The 21362-nt window shown below is 44.9% G+C and overlaps 3 protein-coding genes across 3 annotated transcripts; 1 reads left to right on the top strand and 2 right to left on the bottom strand.

The window, feature by feature from the left end:
* Positions 1-361: 361 nt before the first annotated feature.
* Positions 362-3913, bottom strand: LOC134082280 (glial fibrillary acidic protein-like). The gene is made up of 12 exons (XM_062537929.1): positions 3693-3913; positions 3358-3514; positions 2866-3015; positions 2523-2642; positions 2345-2440; positions 2092-2226; positions 1865-1975; positions 1635-1745; positions 1399-1523; positions 1044-1126; positions 722-905; positions 362-455 (listed from the first exon to the last, which is right to left on the bottom strand). Exons 1-12 carry the CDS (start codon positions 3911-3913, stop codon positions 362-364), a joined length of 1587 nt encoding a protein of 528 aa, XP_062393913.1.
* A 2404-nt stretch (positions 3914-6317) lies between these two features.
* On the top strand, positions 6318-9844 carry LOC134082281 (glial fibrillary acidic protein-like). The gene is made up of 11 exons (XM_062537930.1): positions 6318-6538; positions 6724-6880; positions 7236-7385; positions 7595-7714; positions 7795-7890; positions 8006-8140; positions 8248-8358; positions 8478-8588; positions 8704-8828; positions 9105-9509; positions 9751-9844. Exons 1-11 carry the CDS (start codon positions 6318-6320, stop codon positions 9842-9844), a joined length of 1725 nt encoding a protein of 574 aa, XP_062393914.1.
* Positions 9845-12168: 2324 nt separating this feature from the next.
* On the bottom strand, positions 12169-19929 carry coq3 (coenzyme Q3 methyltransferase). The gene is made up of 6 exons (XM_062538250.1): positions 19625-19929; positions 19300-19452; positions 17836-17935; positions 16164-16421; positions 14980-15139; positions 12169-12409 (listed from the first exon to the last, which is right to left on the bottom strand). Exons 1-6 carry the CDS (start codon positions 19834-19836, stop codon positions 12207-12209), a joined length of 1086 nt encoding a protein of 361 aa, XP_062394234.1. The 5' UTR covers positions 19837-19929; the 3' UTR covers positions 12169-12206.
* Positions 19930-21362: the final 1433 nt, after the last annotated feature.

Raw genomic sequence — 21362 nt, forward strand, 5'->3', positions numbered from 1 at the left:
AGGTTCCCTGGCATTAGGTAACTCCAAAGGGGAATTACTGGTAGATAATTCTTATTTTTTTTTTTATTTTTTTTTTTTTAAACCCATGATGAACTCAGTCATGCCACTGAAATGAATGACAAGACAAGAGAGCTGAATGCTGAGAGCGTTTATTTAATCTTTGCAATAGGCAGCAGTAGTAAGGCACAGAATGTCTTCACAAAACCTCTTGAGACGGACACACACAGAGGCAGGCAGAAGCATCTTGCAAACGTTGACATCCTCATGGTGTTCTGTCCGGGTCAGAGGTCAAAGACTAGAGCCCGGGCCACCAGTGTAAGGTCAAGGGTGAGTGGACAGGATCCGCAGGTCAATCACTCCTCTATTCCTCTTCTTCGTCAGCGGCGCCTTCAATGATGTAGTTACACTCCTGTGTGTCACTCTCAACTGTGTCGTCGTCATCGTTTATAACCGTTCTGAGAAGATAGAAATACAAATGTGAAAACAAATGGAAACATTTCTATCATTCTACCGATTACAAATATATTATTGTTGTCGGCACACCTAGTCCTAGATTAAGTTATTTTCTTCTCTTTTTTTTAAATACACATTTACAAACTGAATCCATGATTTGATTGAAGGTTCAATGCCTGCACAGCACCCCAGCCCCATGTGTGTAAGAGGAGGCCCTAGTGAGTGTGTGATTGGGGTGTGGCGCTCCTGTCTCTCTGGTTACGGTTACCTGATGAGGACGGTCTTCCTCTCGGTCACCTCCACTGCCTGCTCCTCAGAGTAGGTGGCGATGGTCTCGCCGTGGACGCCATTTCCCAGGGCCGCTCCAAGGCTTCCATTTCCATTGGCTGCTTCATCACTTCCGACAGCAAGACCACTGGACGCCATTCCCAGGTGGGCAGCCATTCCAGCTGCTACTTCGACCGCAGCTCCAGCATCCATCTCTGCTCCTACTCCCATTCCAGCACCAGCACCTGCTCCAGCCCCCATTCCAGCACCTGCTCCGGCCCCCATTCCGGCCCCAGTTCCAGCCACCATGGCTCCGGCTCCGCTCAACCCAGCACTAATGGCTTTCATGCTCATCAGTCCCTGCACTATGCTGGTGATGCGCACGTCCTCACCCTCAATAAGTTTCCTATGCAAGGAAGACACAGTGTCATTGTTACAGGGATCCAAAAGTGTTTACAGATTAATCAAATGTGAAAAAGACAGAGGGGAAAAGATTTTAAAAGTAGAAAAACCAAGGAGCTATGATATTACTCATTATAGTGAAATCTAGCCTAAATAATGCTCCAACTCAGGAGCTTGTGGTGTGGTTAACATACATTTGCTTAGGCTCTATATTAATCTAGGAAGTTGTGAAATATGATGCGTGTTAGTGTAGACCAACTGCAGCACATCACGTGCCTGTATGTTGTGATCTCAATCTCCAGGCTCATCTTCACATTGAGCAAGTCCTGGTACTCCATCAGCAGCTGAGCGATTTTCCCCTTTGTGGATTTCAGCTCCAACTGAAGAGCCTCGATCCTGGCCTAGAATCATCATTAATGTTATTATTTTCCCTGACTAGTATATCTATAGGCAAAAAATAAAACTGCACCCATTTAATCATCTGAGCTATTCAAACTGGAATATGGGCTCACCTGGAGAGCCTTCAGCTCTCTCTTGTGTCTCTCTTGAGCTTCAAGAATCTGTGCTTCAAGAGCATCATTTTTAGCCTTCAGACCATCCAGGTCTCGCTCCCTGTCTTGAATCTGTAAATACAGAAGGGCTATTCAACGCTATCCCATTCAAATGATCATATGTTTGTTTTACTTGTAATTAATATGTTTTAACAAGGTTGAGATTGGCTGAAAGGCCAACACAGGCCTACATCTTTTTTGGCCGTTGATAGCTCCCCTCTTGCACCACGAATCCTGTCCACATGTTTGGTGGATTTGTTGTTTAAATCGTCGAATTTTGAATTGTACCACGAGTCCATTTTCTGAAAAGGACAGAAATACACTTGAAATGCAAATATATGAATGTTTATTATTTTGTTTATTTTATGTAAATGGTTGATGCCCTTCTTTTATGGGACTTTTTTATGTTGAAGCCTACCTGAAGATTATTTGCTGCGATGGTGTCGTACTCGTTCTGAATCTGCTTCAGAGCATCCGAGAGATCAGGAAGGCCGAAGGCGCCTTGGGCGGAGGCATGGGCAGCATAGATCTGTTTCATGAGGTCCTCGATTTCCTGTTTGAATTTCATCATGTCAAGCAATTTATAACAATACAGAAACCGCAAAATCATGGCTATGTTGGTGTTGTCCATGTTGGTGACTATAATTTCGATAATGGATCAATTAACGCACCTGTCTTTGAATTCTCTTCAGGAACTCCATCTCGGCCTCCAGGTTTTCAAGTTGTTTCTCCAAAGCAATGCGGGCGGAGGTGGCTGCGTCAACATCCTGTATGCATATGGTTAAAAGTAAGCCACTCCAGATATAAATCAATTAAAAGTATTAATCAAATTAAAGGTGATTGGCTTACAGGGCGGAAGTTCTCCAGGTCCATCTCGGCCTTCTTCCTCAGCTCCACAGCCTCCTCATATTTGGCCTTCATCATCTCCAGATGTCCAGCCATGGCATCTTTAGCAGCAACAGCCAGGTCCTTAAGAATGAAAACAAAACAATGAGAACATCTGCAGTTGGATAACATGCTACATGTATCAAAGGAGAGATAGATGTGGTCACCTATTAGGTATGTGTTTGTGGAGAGATTTTAATTAAACACCGGCTGACGCGGCTGTCATTCATGGGTGAAGATCCGATGCATATTTGTATGAGTGGACTTAGGTTTAAACATTCCATTTATGCAACTGAACCAGACATACCCGCTCCCTTCTCATTTGTTCTGCAAGTTTCCTCAGCTCTTTCAGCTGCTCTTCATACAGCATGCGCAGGCCCGTGGGTTTCAGGAACCGGTTCTGGAGGGCCTCGATTTCTGTCTCCAGCAGCTTATTCTGCTGCTCCAGTGACCGGACCTTTGGAGACAGGAGGACACATAAATGATGGCCCCTGTGTGCGAGCGAATATGCTCGATGGCCAAAGAAGAACAAGTTATGCGCTGCTCCGTCTTTGAAGGCGCATTTAGACGCAGCCAGTCTGTACCGCGCACTCAAGCACGAACAAATCAGACAAATACTGTCAAACACGGGACTCAATGCAATCAAATAGGCTATGAATTAGTCAATGAATTTAACCATTTCTGGTCTTTTATATGCTGTGCTTTAGAGAGTAGGGCCTATCCCTTATTCTATAATGGTACTTTCAGAAAACAAATTGGATATAAGGTGTACATTAGTGCCAAAGTTGAATCCACTTGCCTTCTCGATGTATGCAGCCAGCCTGTCGTTCAGCACGACCATCTCCTTGCGCTCGCCGGTGCGAGTGTTGAGGAATTCCTGATTCTCGGCGGCAGCTGCGTCCAGATCTATCTCTTCTCCATTGGCGCCCACACAGACGGAGCCCATGCTTGCGCCGCTACAGTTCAACACATGCATGACCGTGAATTCGTTATTGACACAGCATATGACAGAATAACATGGCAATGGGGCATAATATGCACAATGAATGCAGTGGGATCTGCGACCTCTAAATGACCCCTCTCATCCTAAGGAACCATGTGCTCCCCCTCTGGCCGGGGTGGGGTGGAGCTCACCTCGCCATCAGGGACCTCCGGGAGGAGGAGACAGCCCTGCGTCCCATCGCCATGCCGTTGGCAGCTGAGGCTGCGGCCGAGCGGGAGTAGCTAGCGGAGCGCTGCTGGCGGGCAGGAGAGGCGCTGGACACCCTCACCTGGAGCGCGGTGGAGGACGAGGAGGTGGTGCATTCCTCGAAATGTCTGCGGTATGACGAGATCCTTTCTGGGCTGTGACTCATCTTGGCTGCTGTGTGTCCGGAGCTCTGGAGCTTTCTCTCTCTCTCGGTGTCTCTTCCTCCTGGAGGTGGCTGCTTTGGCTGAGGAGAGCTGGGCTGCTGAGTGCTGTCTCTTCGGCTCTCTCAGCGCCCTTCTTATACCCAGAGTGGCGGCCCACCCTGAGCATGAGCCAGCGCCTCTGGAATGTCGAACCTCAGCACCACAGCACCCGTCCCACCACAGAGCCTTCTGCCAGGGGCCCGCCGGGAGATTGATGGGCTGAAAGACCGCTAGGCATTGGGTGCCATTAAGTAACTGCTTCAGCAACTAGGTGATGAGCCTTAATGGACACAAGGCCCCAGTCCACAAATCAGCCTTGCTCTCCAAACCCCTTCCAAGGTATTGACATGCTAGGATAAAACCAAAGCATATCAGTCCATCTCTGCCACCAATAAGCGTGCATGCAAGGGTACGTTTCCCATGAGCATAGTTCCAATGAACGTTCGCAAACATTAGGTGCCTCTCATGTAAAGTTTATACGTCCTCCCTCGCTCCTCGGGCCTCGATCCTCACTGATCTACATAAAGAATGATATTGGGGCGGCAACAACGATAGTCTATCCCTTCGTCTATCTTTCTTTATGTAGATCAGTGAGGATCGAGGCCCGAGGAGCGAGGACGTATAAACTTTACATGAGAGGCACCCACTGTTGTAAAAGTAGTTTGAACTAGGGGAGACCGGGGCTGGTTGGCACACTTTTTACTCTTAGTTATATTTCTCTGTCATACATTGCTTTAAAACTCCGAAACTATGGTACAGTCATGGTTGAAATTGTTGGCACCCATGCTAAAGTTGACTAAAAAGAGGAATATAAAATCATCTTTTGGAAATTGATTTTAATGGCTTAAGTAATAAAATGAGGAAAAATCCAACCTTTAAGGACACCAATTTTCTTTGTGAATGAACAATCATAAACAAATAAACATTCTTCCCAAAATACTGGGGACAAAAATATTGCCACCCCTATGTAACCCTATGGAATTTAACACATAGGGTTAACATAGGGGCAGGCAGTTTTTATTTTTAAAGGCCACTTATTTCATGGATCCAGGATACTATGCATCCTGATAAAGTTCCTGATAAAGTGACCTTTGGAACTAAAATAGCCCCACATCATCACATGCCCTCTAGAGATTGGCATGGTGTTTTGTTCGGTTTTGTTCAGTTAGCCTATTAGCTGGTTTGATTTGCATTGAACTCAATGAGCATCAAACAGGCTAATAGGCTAACTGAACAAAACACCATGCACAACTCATGCGCCCACATTTTGCAATATATTCATTGAAGCCAGACCTCCCTTGGCCGACTATTGGAGAATGATTCCAGACAAACCAAGCATAACACCTCGTTTTCTCTATCGGATTCAGGTGGGGATCTCTTCGTAGCAGCTCTCTTTGGTGTTTTTTTTGTTGTCTTGATCAGCTGCTTTCGAGATGCTGCCTTTTGGTCCTCCAGGCTTTTTTTTCTCAGGGGTGTCTGTCTGTCTGTCTTTCTCCTCCTCCTGACAGCACCACCGACCTTTCTTGGTGGAGCCTTCGGAAATGGTTGTACATCTTCTGGGCTGACACTGAAGCCAGCAGAAAGACCACTTGGGCCTGGTAGGTGGTGATCAGACGTGGATGCAGCGCCTAGACACAGGTAAGTGGCGAGGTGGAGGTGGAGGCTCTGTGACGATCTGTGACGGTTGCTGCAGCAAAGTCTGTGTCGCTGAATTTATGTCTGTTAAATGGGAAAATTACCCATCGGAGTAAAGTTTACTACACTTTGTGGATTCACATACTTCTGTGTTGCTTGAACAATGCTGACATTTAGAAATGACTGCACAGCAGCATTGAACCAGAAGTTTTGAAACTGATTTGGAAAACGAGGTATTTTTTGTAGCATTTTATTTCTTGATAGAGATATCTGCACTTTGTTCTCTGAATGGGTGTAGACAAGAACTAGCAGAGCAGGCTAGGCCTACACTCAAACACACTAATAGGCATGAATTGATATTGAAGTATATTTATAGGCAGACAATTTTGAGCACTTTAGGCACAATGACAATGTCTAGATAGTTAGATAGATAGATACTTTATTGATCCCCAATGGGAAATTCAAGAATGTCTGGCACTTCAGGCACAATGACAATGTCTGGCAGAAGGCTCTGTGGTGGGACGGGTGCTGTGGTGCTGAGGTTCGACATTCCAGAGGTGCTGGCTCATGCTCAGGGCTGGGCCGCCGCTCTGGGTATAAGAAGGGCGCTGAGAGAGCCGAAGAGACAGCACTCAGCAGCCCAGCTCTCCTCAGCCAAAGCAGCCACCTCCAGGAGGAAGAGACACCGAGAGAGAGAGAAAGCTCCAGAGCTCCGGACACACAGCAGCCAAGATGAGTCACAGCCCAGAAAGGATCTCGTCATACCGCAGACATTTCGAGGAATGCACCACCTCCTCGTCCTCCACCGCGCTCCAGGTGAGGGTGTCCAGCGCCTCTCCTGCCCGCCAGCAGCGCTCCGCTAGCTACTCCCGCTCGGCCGCAGCCTCAGCTGCCAACGGCATGGCGATGGGACGCAGGGCTGTCTCCTCCTCCCGGAGGTCCCTGATGGCGAGGTGAGCTCCACCCCACCCCGGCCAGAGGGGGAGCACATGGTTCCTTAGGATGTGAGGGGTCATTTAGAGGTCGCAGATCTAAGTCCCCACTGCATTCATTGTGCATATTATGCCCCATTGCCATGTTATTTTGTCATATGCTGTGTCAATAACTAATTCACGGTCATGCATGTGTTGAACTGTAGCGGCGCAAGCATGGGCTCCGTCTGTGTGGGCGCCAATGGAGAAGCGATAGATCTGGACGCAGCTGCCGCCGAAAATCAGGAATTCCTCAACACTCGCACCGGCGAGCGCAAGGAGATGGTCGTGCTGAACGACAGGCTGGCTGCATACATCGAGAAGGCAAGTGGATCCACCTTTGCCACTAATTCACACCTTATATCCAATTTGTTTTCTGAAAGTACCATTATAGAATAACTCTCTAAAGCACGGCATATAAAATACCCATAATGGTTCAATTCAGTGACTAATTCATAGCATATTTGATTGTCCTGGAATTGAGTCGCGTCTTCTAGGCTCGTCTTTGACAGAATTTGTCTGATTTGTTCATGCTTGAGTGTGCGGTACAGAATGGCTGTGTCTAAATGCGCCTTCTAGCTGCAAAGATGGAGCATCGCATTATTTGTTCTTCTTTGGCCATCGAGCATATTCGCTCGCACATAGGGGCAATAATGTATGTGTCCTCCTGTCTCCAAAGGTCCGGTCACTGGAGCAGCAGAATAAGCTGCTGGAGACAGAAATCGAGGCCCTCCAGAACCGGTTCCTGAAACCCACGGGCCTGCGCATGCTGTATGAAGAGCAGCTGAAGGAGCTGAGGAAACTTGCAGAACAAATGAGGAGGGAGCGGGTATGTCTGATTCAGTTGCATACATGGTTTGAGCCTACAGTATGTCTACTCATACAAACATGCATCGGATCTTCACCCGTAATGGCAGCCACGTCAACCGGTGTTTAAATAAAATCTCTCCACAAACACCTAATTGGTGACTACATCTATCTCTCCTTTGATACATGTAGCATGTTCCAACTGCAGATTGTCTTGTTTTCATTCTTAAGGACCTGGCTGTTGCTGCTAAAGATGCCATGGCTGGACATCTGGAGATGATGAAGGCCAAATATGAGGAGGCTGTGGAGCTGAGGAAGAAGGCCGAGATGGACCTGGAGAACTTCCGCCCTGTAAGCCAATCACCTTAAATTTGATTAACACTCTGAATTGATTTATCCGGAGTGGCTTACTTTTAACCATATGCATACAGGATGTTGACGCAGCCACCTCCGCCCGCATTGCTTTGGAGAAACAACTTGAAAACCTGGAGGCCGAGATGGAGTTCCTGAAGAGAATTCAAAGACAGGTGCGTTAATTGATCCATTATCGAAATTATAGTCACCAACGTAGACAACACCAACATAACCATTTTGCCGTTTCTGTATTGTAATATATTGCTTGACATGATGAAATTCAAACAGGAAATCGAGGACCTCATGAAACAGATCTACGCTGCCCATGCCTCCGCCCAAGGCGCCTTCGGCCTTCCTGATCTCTCGGATGCTCTGAAGCAGATTCAGAATGAGTATGACACCATCGCAGCAAATAATCTTCAGGTAGGCTTCAACATAAAAAAGTCCCATAAAAGAAGGCTATCAACTATTTACATAAAATAAAAATCATTCATAGATTTGCATTTCAAGGGTATTTCTGTCTTTTTCAGAAAATGGACTCGTGGTACAATTCAAAATTCGACGATTTAAACAACAAATCCACCAAACATGTGGACAGGATTCGTGGTGCCAGAGGGGAGCTATCAACGGCCAAAAAAGATGTAGGCCTATGTTGGCCTTTCAGCCAATCTCAACCTTGTTAAAACATATTAATTACAAGTAAAACAAACATATGATCATTTGAATGGCATAGCGTTGAATAGCCCTTCTGTATTTACAGATTCAAGACAGGGAGCGAGACCTGGATGGTCTGAAGACTAAAAATGATGCTCTTGAAGCACAGATTCTTGAAGCTCAAGAGAGACACAAGAGAGAGCTGAAGGCTCTCCAGGTGAGTCCATATTCCAGTTAGAATAGCTCAGATGATTAAATGGGTGCAGTTTATTTTGTGCCTATAGATAGGCTGTACTAGTCAGGGAAAATAATAATATTAATGATGATTCTAGGCCAGGATCGAGGCTCTTCAGTTGGAGCTGAAATCCACAAAGGGGAAAATCGCTCAGCTGCTGATGGAGTACCAGGACTTGCTCAATGTGAAGATGAGCCTGGAGATTGAGATCACAACATACAGGCATGTGATGTGCTGCAGTTGGTCTACACTAACACGCATCATATTTCACAACTTCCTAGATTAATATAGAGCCTAAGCAAATGTATGTTAACCACACCACAAGCTCCTGAGTTGGAGCATGAATTAGGCTAGATTTCACTATAATGAGTAATATCACAGCTCCTTGGTTTCTCTATTTATTTTTGATATTTTCCCCTCTTGTCTTTTTCACATTTGATCAATCTGTAAACACATTTGCAATCCTTGTAACAGTGACACTGTGTCTTCCTTGCATAGGAAACTTATTGAGGGTGAGGACATGCGCATCACCAGCATAGTGCAGGGACTGATGAGCATGAAAGCCATTAGTGCTGGGATGAGCGGAGCCGGAGCCATGGTGGCTGGAATTGGGGCCGGAATGGGGGCCGGAGCAGGTGCTGGAATGGGGGCCGGAGCAGGTGCTGGTGCTGGAATGGGAGTAGGAGCAGAGATGGATGCTGGAGCTGCGGTCGAAGTAGCAGCTGGAATGGCTGCCCACCTGGGAATGGCGGCCAGTGGTCTTGCTGTCGGAAGTGATGAAGCAGCCAATGGAAATGGAAGCCTTGGAGCGGCCCTGGGAAATGGCGTCCACGGCGAGACCATCGCCACCTACTCTGAGGAGCAGGCAGTGGAGGTGACCGAGAGGAAGACCGTCCTCATCAGGTAACCGTAACCAGAGAGACAGGAGCGCCACACCCCAATCACACACTCACTAGGGCCTCCTCTTACACACATGCGGCTGGGGTGCTGTATAGGCATTGAACCTTAAATTAAACCATGGATTCAGTTTTAATATAACTTCATCTAGGACTAGGTGTGCCGACAACAATAATATATTTGTAATCGGTAGAATGATAGAAATGTTTCCACATTTGTTTTCACATTTGTATTTCTACCTTCTCAGAACGGTTATAAACGATGACGATGACACAGTTGAGAGTGACACACAGGAGTGTAACTACATCATTGAAGGCGCCGCTGACGAAGAAGAGGAATAGAGGAGTGATTGACCTGCCGGTCCTGTCCACTCACCCTTGACCTCAAACTGGTGGCCTTGGGTCTAGTCTTTGACCTCTGACCCGGACAGAACACCATGAGGATGTCAACGTTTGCAAGATGCTTCTGCCTGCCTCTGTGTGTGTCCATCTCAAGTTTTGTGAAGACATTCTGTGTGCCTTACTACTTGGAAATCGTATGTTAACTTTTGGAGAGTATTAAATCTTAAGAGTAAACAAAAAACATGTCTCCATTTTTTCTTGAAAGTTTTGGTGACCCTAATTAAAGGTCAAATTCCGAAAAGGTCAAATTGTGAACTACACCTCTTGACCTGTAGTAGAAGGATAGTAGAAGCATGTCAAATACATCTCTGATGTCAGTTATTTGTGTGCAAATTAATCCCTATAAATGCACTCAGGTTTCAGGTTGATATTTTACACTTCCATCAACCATACAGTAGAAAATACATTATTAAAACATCAACTTGCAGCTATGTGTGAGCCCAAGTCACATAACTGCAGATAAAAATGCAAGGTGAGCACTTTTGATCTCTCAGTTGAGAATATGTAGCCGGCGATAGTCATGGTGTGGGGGGATATTAAGGACACAAAATGTATTGACATCATAAATTAAGTAAACAGTGGTGTAGGCTATATACTGTAATATTATTAAATCTCTATTCGAATCTGGAGTCGAACCTCTATGTCACATGCCTATCATAAAATGCATCTACATTTGCTCTACATTTATGCATCTCATTATTTTTCTGATTGCAAGTGTTCAGTTGCTTTACTGCGGTACAGTTAGTTTAACGTGTAACATTTATCATACAAAATTATAGCAACTGTACATGATACAGACTACCTCCCCTTATGGTAGCCTTCAATTCATAGCAGTCCTTTGACCTAAGTCAAAATATGAGTCATCATATGTGAAGTTTGAGTGTGTATTGGATCATCTAAAAATCTGTTCTGATTGACTAGGACAATCTCTGTGTTAAAGGGTTTAGGGTTTCCCTATTCACAGGGATAAAACAAGTAGCACAACCCAAAATGTTCAATGTTAACATTCATATTCATATTCTATAGAATCAGACCTGTCAAAAAACATGTTTTTGTTAGGAGGGGGGGGGGGGGGGGGGGGGGGGGCTTGGGGTGCATAATAAGCATATCTAGGTTGTGGCCTATACATGAAAGGGGCTCATGATATCAATATATGGCCTTGTGCGCGGTAGGCCTCTGTAGCTCACCGCCCTACGAGCTCTGCATCCCAGTGACAACCCATCCCCCAACTGTACACCACCGTCTACTCTACACTGCACTTTTGTCTTGTCCTGTCTATGCACCACCTGTCTATACTTTGTGTATCACTTTGCACGTCTGCTAAAGCCTACCTTACACTGACAAGATTTTGGAAAGATTCTTGAAAGATTGTAGTCTTTTGAGTAAAGCTTGAATATGGGGCATTAGTTAAAAGACTACAGTCTTTCAAGAATCTTTCCCAAATCTTATCAGTGTAAGGTAGGCTTTAGACGCAAAGTGCATTTCTTTGTCTTTGTACTTTTACTCTGCACAATGACTTTAGATTCAATGAAGTTTAATCTAATCTACCGGTAATCTAATGTTTGCTATTTGGGGAAGGCTGGCGTGTGAGAAGGGATTTTGTTATGTACTGTATCTTAAAGGGACACTTCACCGATTAGCATTAAGCTTTGTATCTTTAGAAAACCAGTCATGTTTTTGAATGGTCGTGCATCATTCCCTCAGTTTGCCTTGAGATGGGAAAAATACGGATTTCAACAACATTGAAATCCGTATTTCTCCCATCTCAAGGCAACTGAGGGAATGATGCACGACCATTCAAAAACATGACTGGTTTTCTAAAGATACAAAGCTTAATGCTAATCAGTGAAGTGTCCCTTTAAAGAGTTCAATGTATATCCCATGTGCTGGAAAGGGTGAATAATAAAGAAAAGAGTCTGAACACTACATTTCGTCCCTTTTTTGAGTATTTCATTTTATTTCAACACTCATTTTCATCAGGTTCTCTACAAACATAGGTATCTCACCTGTTTAATACATCACATCTGTCTTTCAAGGGCACAGCTGGTCTGTTAGCTCTTTGTTGCCCCATTCCCCTGCATGTTAACATGGGGAGTATCTTCTGCCTTACAAGAGATTTATTTTCACTCTCAGTCAAGAGATTTCTCTGGTTAAGTCATGTAAATTTGTTTATAGATAGGCACTCACCCCTTCATCGTCTCAGAGAGATTTCTCTCATTTATATATGATGTACTTTCATAAACTGATATTCATTTTATTTACGCACACACACACACACACACACACACACACACTCTCTCCCTCAGTTCTGTCCAGAGGCGGCTGCTCGTGGAGGTGTCTCATACTCTGGTTCCTCAGTCTCAGCGTGGGCCCGGTGCGGTTCTAAGTCCTCGGAGCGCTTCACAGCGTGCAGGGCGTAGTTGATGGCTGTGCTCTCAGTCCAGCACCAGGACCCCGACAGTGGGTTGAAAAGCATCCCTCGGATCGACTCCACCTGGAAGCCAGCTGGGTGCAAAACAGAGCTGATTTTATTATATTAAAAGATTTTTTAAAAAAGAGTAAAAGATCACCGCTCATCCGTGTGAGGTGCAGGATTTAGTATAAACTTGTAGATTTTTAAGAAAAATCCGCACACTTCAGGTCTTTGTGCAAAAAATTGCTTTCGGTCGCTGCCTGATGAAGGTCAAGCGACCGAAAGCTTGCTCAGTAAAGCTATTGTATTAAATGATAAAAAAAACTATGTTAGAAAAATAATTATAATACGTAGCATATAATTAGCATTATATAAATCCTTACCTATTAGTTCCCAGAAGTGAAAATATTATGACGACAGGCCTCTTTCAGTGCATGTTTGGCTTGCGAATCAAGATGTGGAAGGTCCTGTGACTGACACCTCAGACTGTCAAATATTACAATTATTTGTCAGACAGGGCGTACGGCATAAAGGGGCCAAATCAACAGGGTCAACAGGATAGACATCCTGGACAGACTCTCTGGTGTACTAGACACTTGTAGATGGATTATGTGCCATTGAGCCATGTAGCCCAAACATAAACAGTATCTGGCTTACACAAAAGAGTGCAGCTGAATATGTTGCCAGATAAGCTAAGTTACCAGCTCAGGTGCCCACACATGTCCAGATTTACCTTCCCTCTTAGTAAACCTGCCCCTGTGGCAACTACTGATAAAGCTGTGAGAAGCCGGATTACTGATAAAAAAAAAAAAAAAACTGATGTGAGTACAGCACTCAACTGCAAGTCTCTGACAACACAAGGGTCTGCCTAATGACTGTGTGAAATTAATGTCAACACAAACTATTGTTGTGGATTGATATGGGAATAATGACCTGGTCAAGTGCACAATCAACCTAAGTTCATCTACCAAACACTCAAAGGGCCAACACTGGGACTTCCAACAGTGTCCCTATACCGAGGTTAGTTGCTCTCACTGAGGAAGGAACGATAGAAGGAAATACCGAAAGATACGTTGGGGGGGAGGTAAAGATGGACAGAAGACAAGAAGAGGAGATGAGGAGGATGAGAAAAAGAGGGTTTAGCTGTGAATATAGTGCAAATACATCAGAATAGAATAGAATAGAATAGAATATATACTTTTTTGATCCCGTGAGGGAAATTCGTTTCTCTGCATTTAACCCAATTTAACCGAATTAGTGAACACACACAGCACACACACAGTGAGGTGAATCACACACTAACCCAAAGCTGTGAGCTGCCTACCCAACCAGCGGCGCTCGGGGAGCAGTGAGGGGTTAGGTGCCTTGCTCAAGGGCACTTCAGCCGTGGTGGACTGGTCGGGGATCAAACCGGCAACCCTTCGGTTACAAGTCCGAAGCCCTAACCAGTACACCACGGCTGCCCCGTGAACTTGCCTTCAACAGAATTCAACAGAATTCTCTGAGATGGCTAAGGAAGGAGCAGTCATCACAATTATTTTATTCAATATTGAGATTATTATTAAGCGTGATTACTCAGTGATTTTGGAACTATCATCCATATTCAAAATGTACATGTTTAAATTGAATTTTAAATATAATCCAACAGGAAAAAATACATATAAAACTAGAAGAGCACTCAGAGAGCGCAGCTACCTCCGCCTGCATTGTTCTTTCTAGGTTGTCATACATTTGAACCTTAACTATTCAGATCGCCACCACATGGCCATACCATGCCATTACACCACTAAGCTAAATACATAAACGCCTCTGGAATCCCGACAGAATTACGGATCAGTCCCAAAATGTAATTGTTTCTTCCTTGGGTCATGTCCGACCTTCCCTGAATTCCCTGAATTTCATTGAAATCCATCCATAACTTTTTGAGTTATCTTGCTAACAATCAGACAAACAGACAGACAGACAGACAGACAAACAAACAGACAAACAGACGCCGGTCCCCGATGAAAACATATACCTCCTTGGTGGAGGTAAAAGATAATGCACATGACAACAGAAAAAGGAGAACATTGTTATGAAACTGAATGTAGCAAAATAATCATTATATTTCAATTATGTTGGAAGTCATAATCACAATTAATCGATTAATTTGATTAATTGCACAGCCCTAGGGGGAGTACAATATGGGGGACAATACACACACAGGCCTCCGTAATGGGAGCAACTACCAACATGGACTTATTTTTGTGTGACCAGGACATTATTCCCATATCTATAACGGATAGTTCCGGTCCTTGATTATGATTGACTGAATCACGTTCGATGCCGTTGCAAATTCCAGCATAAACACACACCTTGACCGCATTTACCACAACTTGCACAAAAGTTGGAGTAGCTGCGTTTCGTTGTTGCATGGCAACCATTCATATGGAGGGAATATATTTCTTGGCGGAAGAATGATTATCTATTAATACATTGTTAAATTTTTCGTTGCTGTGCCTTTGTGTCATGAAATCGTGCCTAACAACGCCCCTTAGCTGTTCTATATTCAGTATAAACCACGGCCTCTCGGGGCTTATTGCTTAAATCTATCCAGAACAATAGCAAGCCTCTGTATTCCACGCAGTCATTAGGGGTGCAGTACGGAGGACAGTACACTCACAGGCCTCCAGGAGGCGCTCAAGGTCCACAGGGCTGATGAACTTCTCCCAGTCGTGCGTGCCGCTTGGCACGATGCCCAACACCTGCTCGGCCGCCACGATCCCCAGTGCGTACGACAGGTTGGTCTTATTGATGGTGGTGATGAAGAGAGAGCCACCAGGCTGCACAGAGAGGGGAAAAAAAGCTCAAGTCTAAATGTTCACTTTTTGACCTTATGCACACCTCCATTCAATAAAGTCAATGGTTAAGTGCAACGTCTGTCAAGAATCAGTCTGTAAACATTGGTCGTAGTGTTATCCAATTGCATTGAGGTCCGGAATCAGTCCGTAAACATTGGTCGTAGTGTTATCCAATTGCATTGATGTCCGGAATCAGTCCGTAAACATTGGTCGTAGTGTTATCCAATTGCATTGATGTCCGGAATCAGTCTGTAAACATTGGTCGTAGTGTTATCCAATTGCATTGATGTCCGGAATCAGTCCGTAAACATTGGTCACAGAGTTATCCAATTGCGTCGAAGTCTGGAATCAGTCAGTAAACATTGGTGGTAGTAGTGTTATCCAATTGTGATAGTGATATTTTCAAATACATGCTTGGTGGCTAATTCATAGCTAGACAAAATTGTTCTACAAGTGGGTCTGGATTTGCAGGCTATGCGCTAGTCTTGCACTCTGGTGAAAAGAGCAGGAGTGCATTTCCTGATGTGGAGCAAGAGAGAGACACAAACTGTCCTGAACTCCAAAGAAGATTACTGGGGTTTAGCCTTTCACTTATTCCATCATGTTTGCCCCTTGCACACTGACCCAGAAGATTAAACACATCTGGCTGACACTGACTGAGTCTATGTGACCCAAATCATTACACACACACACACACACACACACACACACACACAAATGCAAGTAATCTACTACCGATAATACTGCAGCACGGTTACAATACTGGCAATATTGTGACAGTACTTGTTGCTATAGAAAAAGAAAAACTTGGCTCATTGGAGGAATGTTGTTGTGATAAATGTCAGAATCATAACTACATCCACAGAAGATGTGGATTTACACAATGTTACACACACACACACACACACACACACACACACACACACAGACACACACACAGACACACACACTCGTTCTATTTCGCTTAGCTGAGCATCACCACGGCTTGGCCACACCACAACCTCACCTTGAGCACCTGGTAGCAGCAGCTGGCGAAGATGTCCAGGTCGGCCAGGTGCTCCACCACCTCGGAGGCCACCACGGCGTGGAAGTCCTCTGTGCCCGCCTCGGGCTCCTCCTCCTGGGCCAGCTCCTCCAGCGTGCAGGCCCGGTACCGCACGCGGCTCCGCAGCTGCGGGTCGAACGAGCAGTGCAGCTCGGCAGTGCGGATGCTGTCCTCCACCGGGTCAACGCCCAGAACGTCTGCGCCTAATCTACCCAGCGGCTGAAGGAGGGGAGGGAAGAGGAGAGAAGGGGGGGGGGGGGGGGGGGGGGGGAGAGAGAGAGAGAGAGAGAGAGAGAGAGAGAGAGAGAGAGAGAGAGAGAGAGAGAGAGAGAGAGGGAGAGAGACAGGGGGAGAAAAGACAGAAGCAAAGTGAAAGAAAGACCGAGAAAGAGAGAGAAGAGAAAGAGAGAGAAGATAAAGAAAGAAAGAAATGTCAAGAGGTCAAGATAGGGATAGGGATAGATAGAGAGAGAGAGAGAGAGAGAGAGAGAGAGAGAGAGAGAGAGAGAGAGAGAGAGAGAGAGAGAGAGAGAGACTAAAGACTGTCAGACACACAGTCATTGAGGTATAAAAAAACACTTCCCCCTACAGGAAGAAAAGGGTAGGAAATGTGAGCCCTGATTCAGTTATTATTGTTAGTCAATGCAGAGTGCTATTCGCTAATATCAGTCTAGGGCCCTTCTTCTAAATGTATGATTAATTCAGTATGTGTGGAATAAAGTGTTTTACTCTTCGCTGCCACCTGCTGGAAGCCATGAGTACTGTCTGAGAGACTAGAGCAGACTGGGGGAGATGGTGGCTCAACAGCGCATCCAAATGGACAGCTGCTTTACAGTGAAGAACACTTAACTGAGTGATGTAATTTTAGCAGACATCAAATTATTCCCGACCATACTCAAACATGCAAGGGACTATCTGTGTGTGTGTGTGTGTGTGTGTGTGTGTGTGTGTGTGTGTGTGTGTGTGTGTGTGAGAGAGAGAGAGAACTTGTGTGTCTGGCAGAGTTATGGGACATGACGTTGTCTGCTACAATTACCTAGTCTTGCTGATCGGTTTTCATATCATATCAATTCCACAGCCCTCCCTCCCTCCAGAACCCAAAATAAAAAAAGATGCTTCACAGAGCAAAAAAGAAACAAGCCAAACTTCAAGCTGTCTTTTCCACCAAACCATGACCAGTCCAGTCACATGCTGGATTAAACACACATGGCAGTCCGTGCCTTCTCATGTAGGCCTATCAAGTGCCTGCGCCTGAATCTAACCGATATGTTTGTACTCTGAGGGCAAATAATATCGAGCAAATAGTACAAGAGAACGTTGGAATGCGACAGCTTGCAATCCCAAAAATTAGCGCTCATGAAATGATGTGTTGGTATGATTATTCCAACCCCTTTTTTGTCTCTTCTCTGACATACAAAACATAAGAACAGACAAACAACCACATGTACACACACACACACACACACACACACACACACACACACACACACACACACACACACACACGCACACACGCACACAGGCACACACGCACACACACACGCACACACACACACACACACACACACACACACACACACACACACACACACACACACACACACACACACACAGCAGTAGATGCATTGCTTACCTCAGTAAGTAGGCCTCCTCCACAGCCAACATCCAGGATCCTGAGGCCGGCCAAAGGACTGCCAGGCCTTCCACTGCCATGGATGCTCAACAGATTGTCCCTGAAATGACAGACAGGGGTCAAAAGGGTAACTGGGGTGAAAGGTAAGGCAAACCGTCCCTCTGCCCATAAGGGGTTCGTCAACTTGCCCTCTGGACTCTGTCATTGGGAATTTAGGACAGCGGGCATCTGCAGGAAACGATGCCGACATAATTAGCAGTCATTCCCAAGAAAGAGCACAAGGCTGCTACAAATAAGGGGGTTTCAGGGGCCGTGGAGGAACCTCTAATGCCCCCATCACCCCAACACCTTTCTGTCATCCCGAGGTTCCAAGAAGAGCCCCTGGGGACATGGAGACCTCTCCTCTCATCTCTGCCTGGCATCTGAACGGTAATGGGGTAACCTGTGAGCATCCCTCAGCCAATCCTTCGCCCTGAGCGGGTGCCCCCCCCCCCCCCCCCCCCCCAGCTCCTGGGCACAGAGAGGCATTTGGCCCCATATCTTCTGCAACGCAAGCAGCACTGAGGAGGTTCCTTCAGCGCCTCAAGTCCTCATTCAGTCAATCTCCTCAGCAAGCCTCAAGATGGAACTGATTAGGGCCTATGCCACACAGACTTGCACTGGTTACATCAAAGGCACAGCAACAAATAGAGGTGGTGGTGGTGGTGGTGGTGGGGCTGGGGGGGGGGGGCGATAGGCCTGGCTGCAAACAAACAGCGTTCTTCACATTAACCATAATAGCCAGCAACATCAGTGATGTCCCCTCATTTAAACAGGCCCTCCAGGCACGGATACACCACCTCACACCCCATCGCACAATGTGTTTCAATTCTTCAATCCTTCCCTCACCCTCCCGACATGAGCACACCCACATTCACTATGGCTCAGTCTCTGCCAAGTCTGTTGCCATAGAGACTTATGGTTTCAAGGGGGGAGAGGGGGGGCACGGCAGGGGCAGGGGTGTTGAGCATATAGCCAATCAAAATGCACATAACCACAGGCTCACAGGCTCTCGCTCACATACACATCTGATGTGATGGAATCTCCGATCATTTTTAATGCTGCCTTAATAGTTAATTAACATGTATGGATTGCTTCCTTGCCCAAGGCCCCACATACAGTATATCAGAACAGATTGACCAATTAAAACAGGCCTAGAGCAAGAAGGCCTTTAGGGGTTACCCAACTGTCCCTGCATTTCTAAATTTAAAGTGGGCAAAAAACTTCTATGATGATGTGGCCAAAAAAACACATTCATTTTAGTATAGCCTAATGAAAGGATGACTTTACTGGGTCTTTAAAACACTCCAGTAAGTCATAATGATATGAACATTTGCCCATTATCGGGAACATCCTCAATTTAAAAAAAACTATTTGGAGAGATAACAACTGCTTAACTGCAGGTTTGTAAGAGTAATAACATACCTGATGAAAGGCACTCTCAGGTCGTTCATAGAGTGCAGAGCCCCAAACTCCCCTTGTTGATCCCACCACTTGTCGGCTAGAGACTGGAACTTCTTCACCTCTCCAGGGTCCACCGTAGTGTGGGAAACCTGACGAATGCTTGAAGCTTGAGGCCTGCCAGATCAAGATGCATTGTTGAGGTGCCTAGACTAGAGCTACTTTGTTTCTAAGCGAAATCTAAACATGACCTCAAATGAACATTGCATGATTATGAAAGCTAACACCACTCAATGCATGCGTGACAATGACGGACTGACGGTAAGGTATGCTGTAATGCCTATCCTACCGTATATTCCAGAGTGTGTTTGGCTGACTGTCCCTCTTGTCATGGGGCTTGCTTTGGAGAGAGTGGTATCTCTGATGTTTACAAACTGTCCAAGAGGATAAGACACGAATTGAGGTGTCTGAGGAACTCGATCCTTTGATGTTTGCTGAACGCAGTGCCTTGGTCTCCGTGCACAGCCCGTACACCAGACGTCCAAATTTCTTTGAGTACATAATTGTTTTTATTAACCGAACATTAGATACTATTTTCCATTGACACTGACAGATTTGATCACGATCAATGTGACCCACGCATGTTCACCAACCTCTCGCTCGGGTGGAAACACTGAACATAAAAACCGTTCCTACCACTGTGAGCACGGGCGAATGTCTGGTTGGTGAAGTAGCCTACATTTCTTCTCAATACCCACCAATAACGAATAGAATAGATACATTGTAGTGATTGTGTGTTTGATTAGTTAGACCTTTAGGCTACATCAGAAGATATTTGCAAAAGAATATGCACAACGAAGCAAAACCCCTTTTATAAATGCCTTACTTTTTTACCTTAAAACCTCTTCTGTAATTAGGTAGCCTAGTTTTAAAATAGAAATGTGCATAGATTAAGGTTGACAAAGAAGAAAGGCCTACTGAATTCACCCCTTACCTTTTCCCTTTAATCAAGAAATCCCTGAATTAACACCTGAAAATAAAATGTAGATATACATTTTCTATAATTACCCTCTTAATGAAGGGAACCCCTGTCTAGACACCTTATGAACATTAGGTTAAAATGGCATTTCAGGTCAAATGAAGGCCCTGTTTTACAAGGACCACTTGATAGAAATTAAGTGATTTTGGTATTATTTCAGGTGTAATTTAAGGTACATTTGAGTACATGATGATACAGGGCTATATGGTTTCACTAATTGCCATGCCCCCAAGAAATCCAGAGTCAATGTGACGGGCAAATGCTTCCCAACATGTTCGTGTTTTTGTGCTAAAATCCAAATGCAGCAGAAATGCCCAATAGGCCTACGGCACCTTGCTAGAGGTCTACCTATACGTCTGAGGTCACTGCCAGGATATGGACCCATAAGAAGTTTGGTGTCCGTGTAGTTTTTGTAGATATACTTACATTTAAAAAAATATATATTAAATTAATTAAAAATATATTATTGCACACACTATACTTTTAAATATAATAACGTAATAATACAAAACCAATAGGGATCCCAGTCTCACTGCCTGCCCTCGTAACAATAATTATTAGAAAATTGGTCTACAGTAATTTCAGTTCATCCCTTGGGTATACCAGCCCATCCTACCAGTCCAAACTTTACTGGGAAGAACAAGATTCTTTTAATTTTATATCCCTGAATTCATTTTTAAACACAGCTAGATTTAAACAGCAGCCTCCCAGGAAATACTTTTGTTTTATCCCAAAGTAAAATGCACACTGTTTACAAGAGAGAGCTTGAATATCAATGCTTCTCATGAAATGTGAAAAATATCCCTGATTGTTAACTCACAGTGTTGGGTTAAAATTACATGACTGAATATACATTCATTCTGTTGTACATTCAGACTCCCACATTGACCCATATGGTTAACCGTGCAAACAAATTACCATCAAAAACAGATCATTTTTGATTCTACGGAAGATGACCACAGCGTTTAACTCAATTACAAATCAATTCCACTACTGTAAGTCATATTTGAATGTTTTATTGTAGGCTATATGACTGTTGCAACAGATG

The sequence above is a fragment of the Sardina pilchardus genome, chromosome 6, assembly GCF_963854185.1.
Source record: "Sardina pilchardus chromosome 6, fSarPil1.1, whole genome shotgun sequence".
In the NCBI taxonomy this organism is placed as follows: domain Eukaryota; kingdom Metazoa; phylum Chordata; class Actinopteri; order Clupeiformes; family Clupeidae; genus Sardina; species Sardina pilchardus.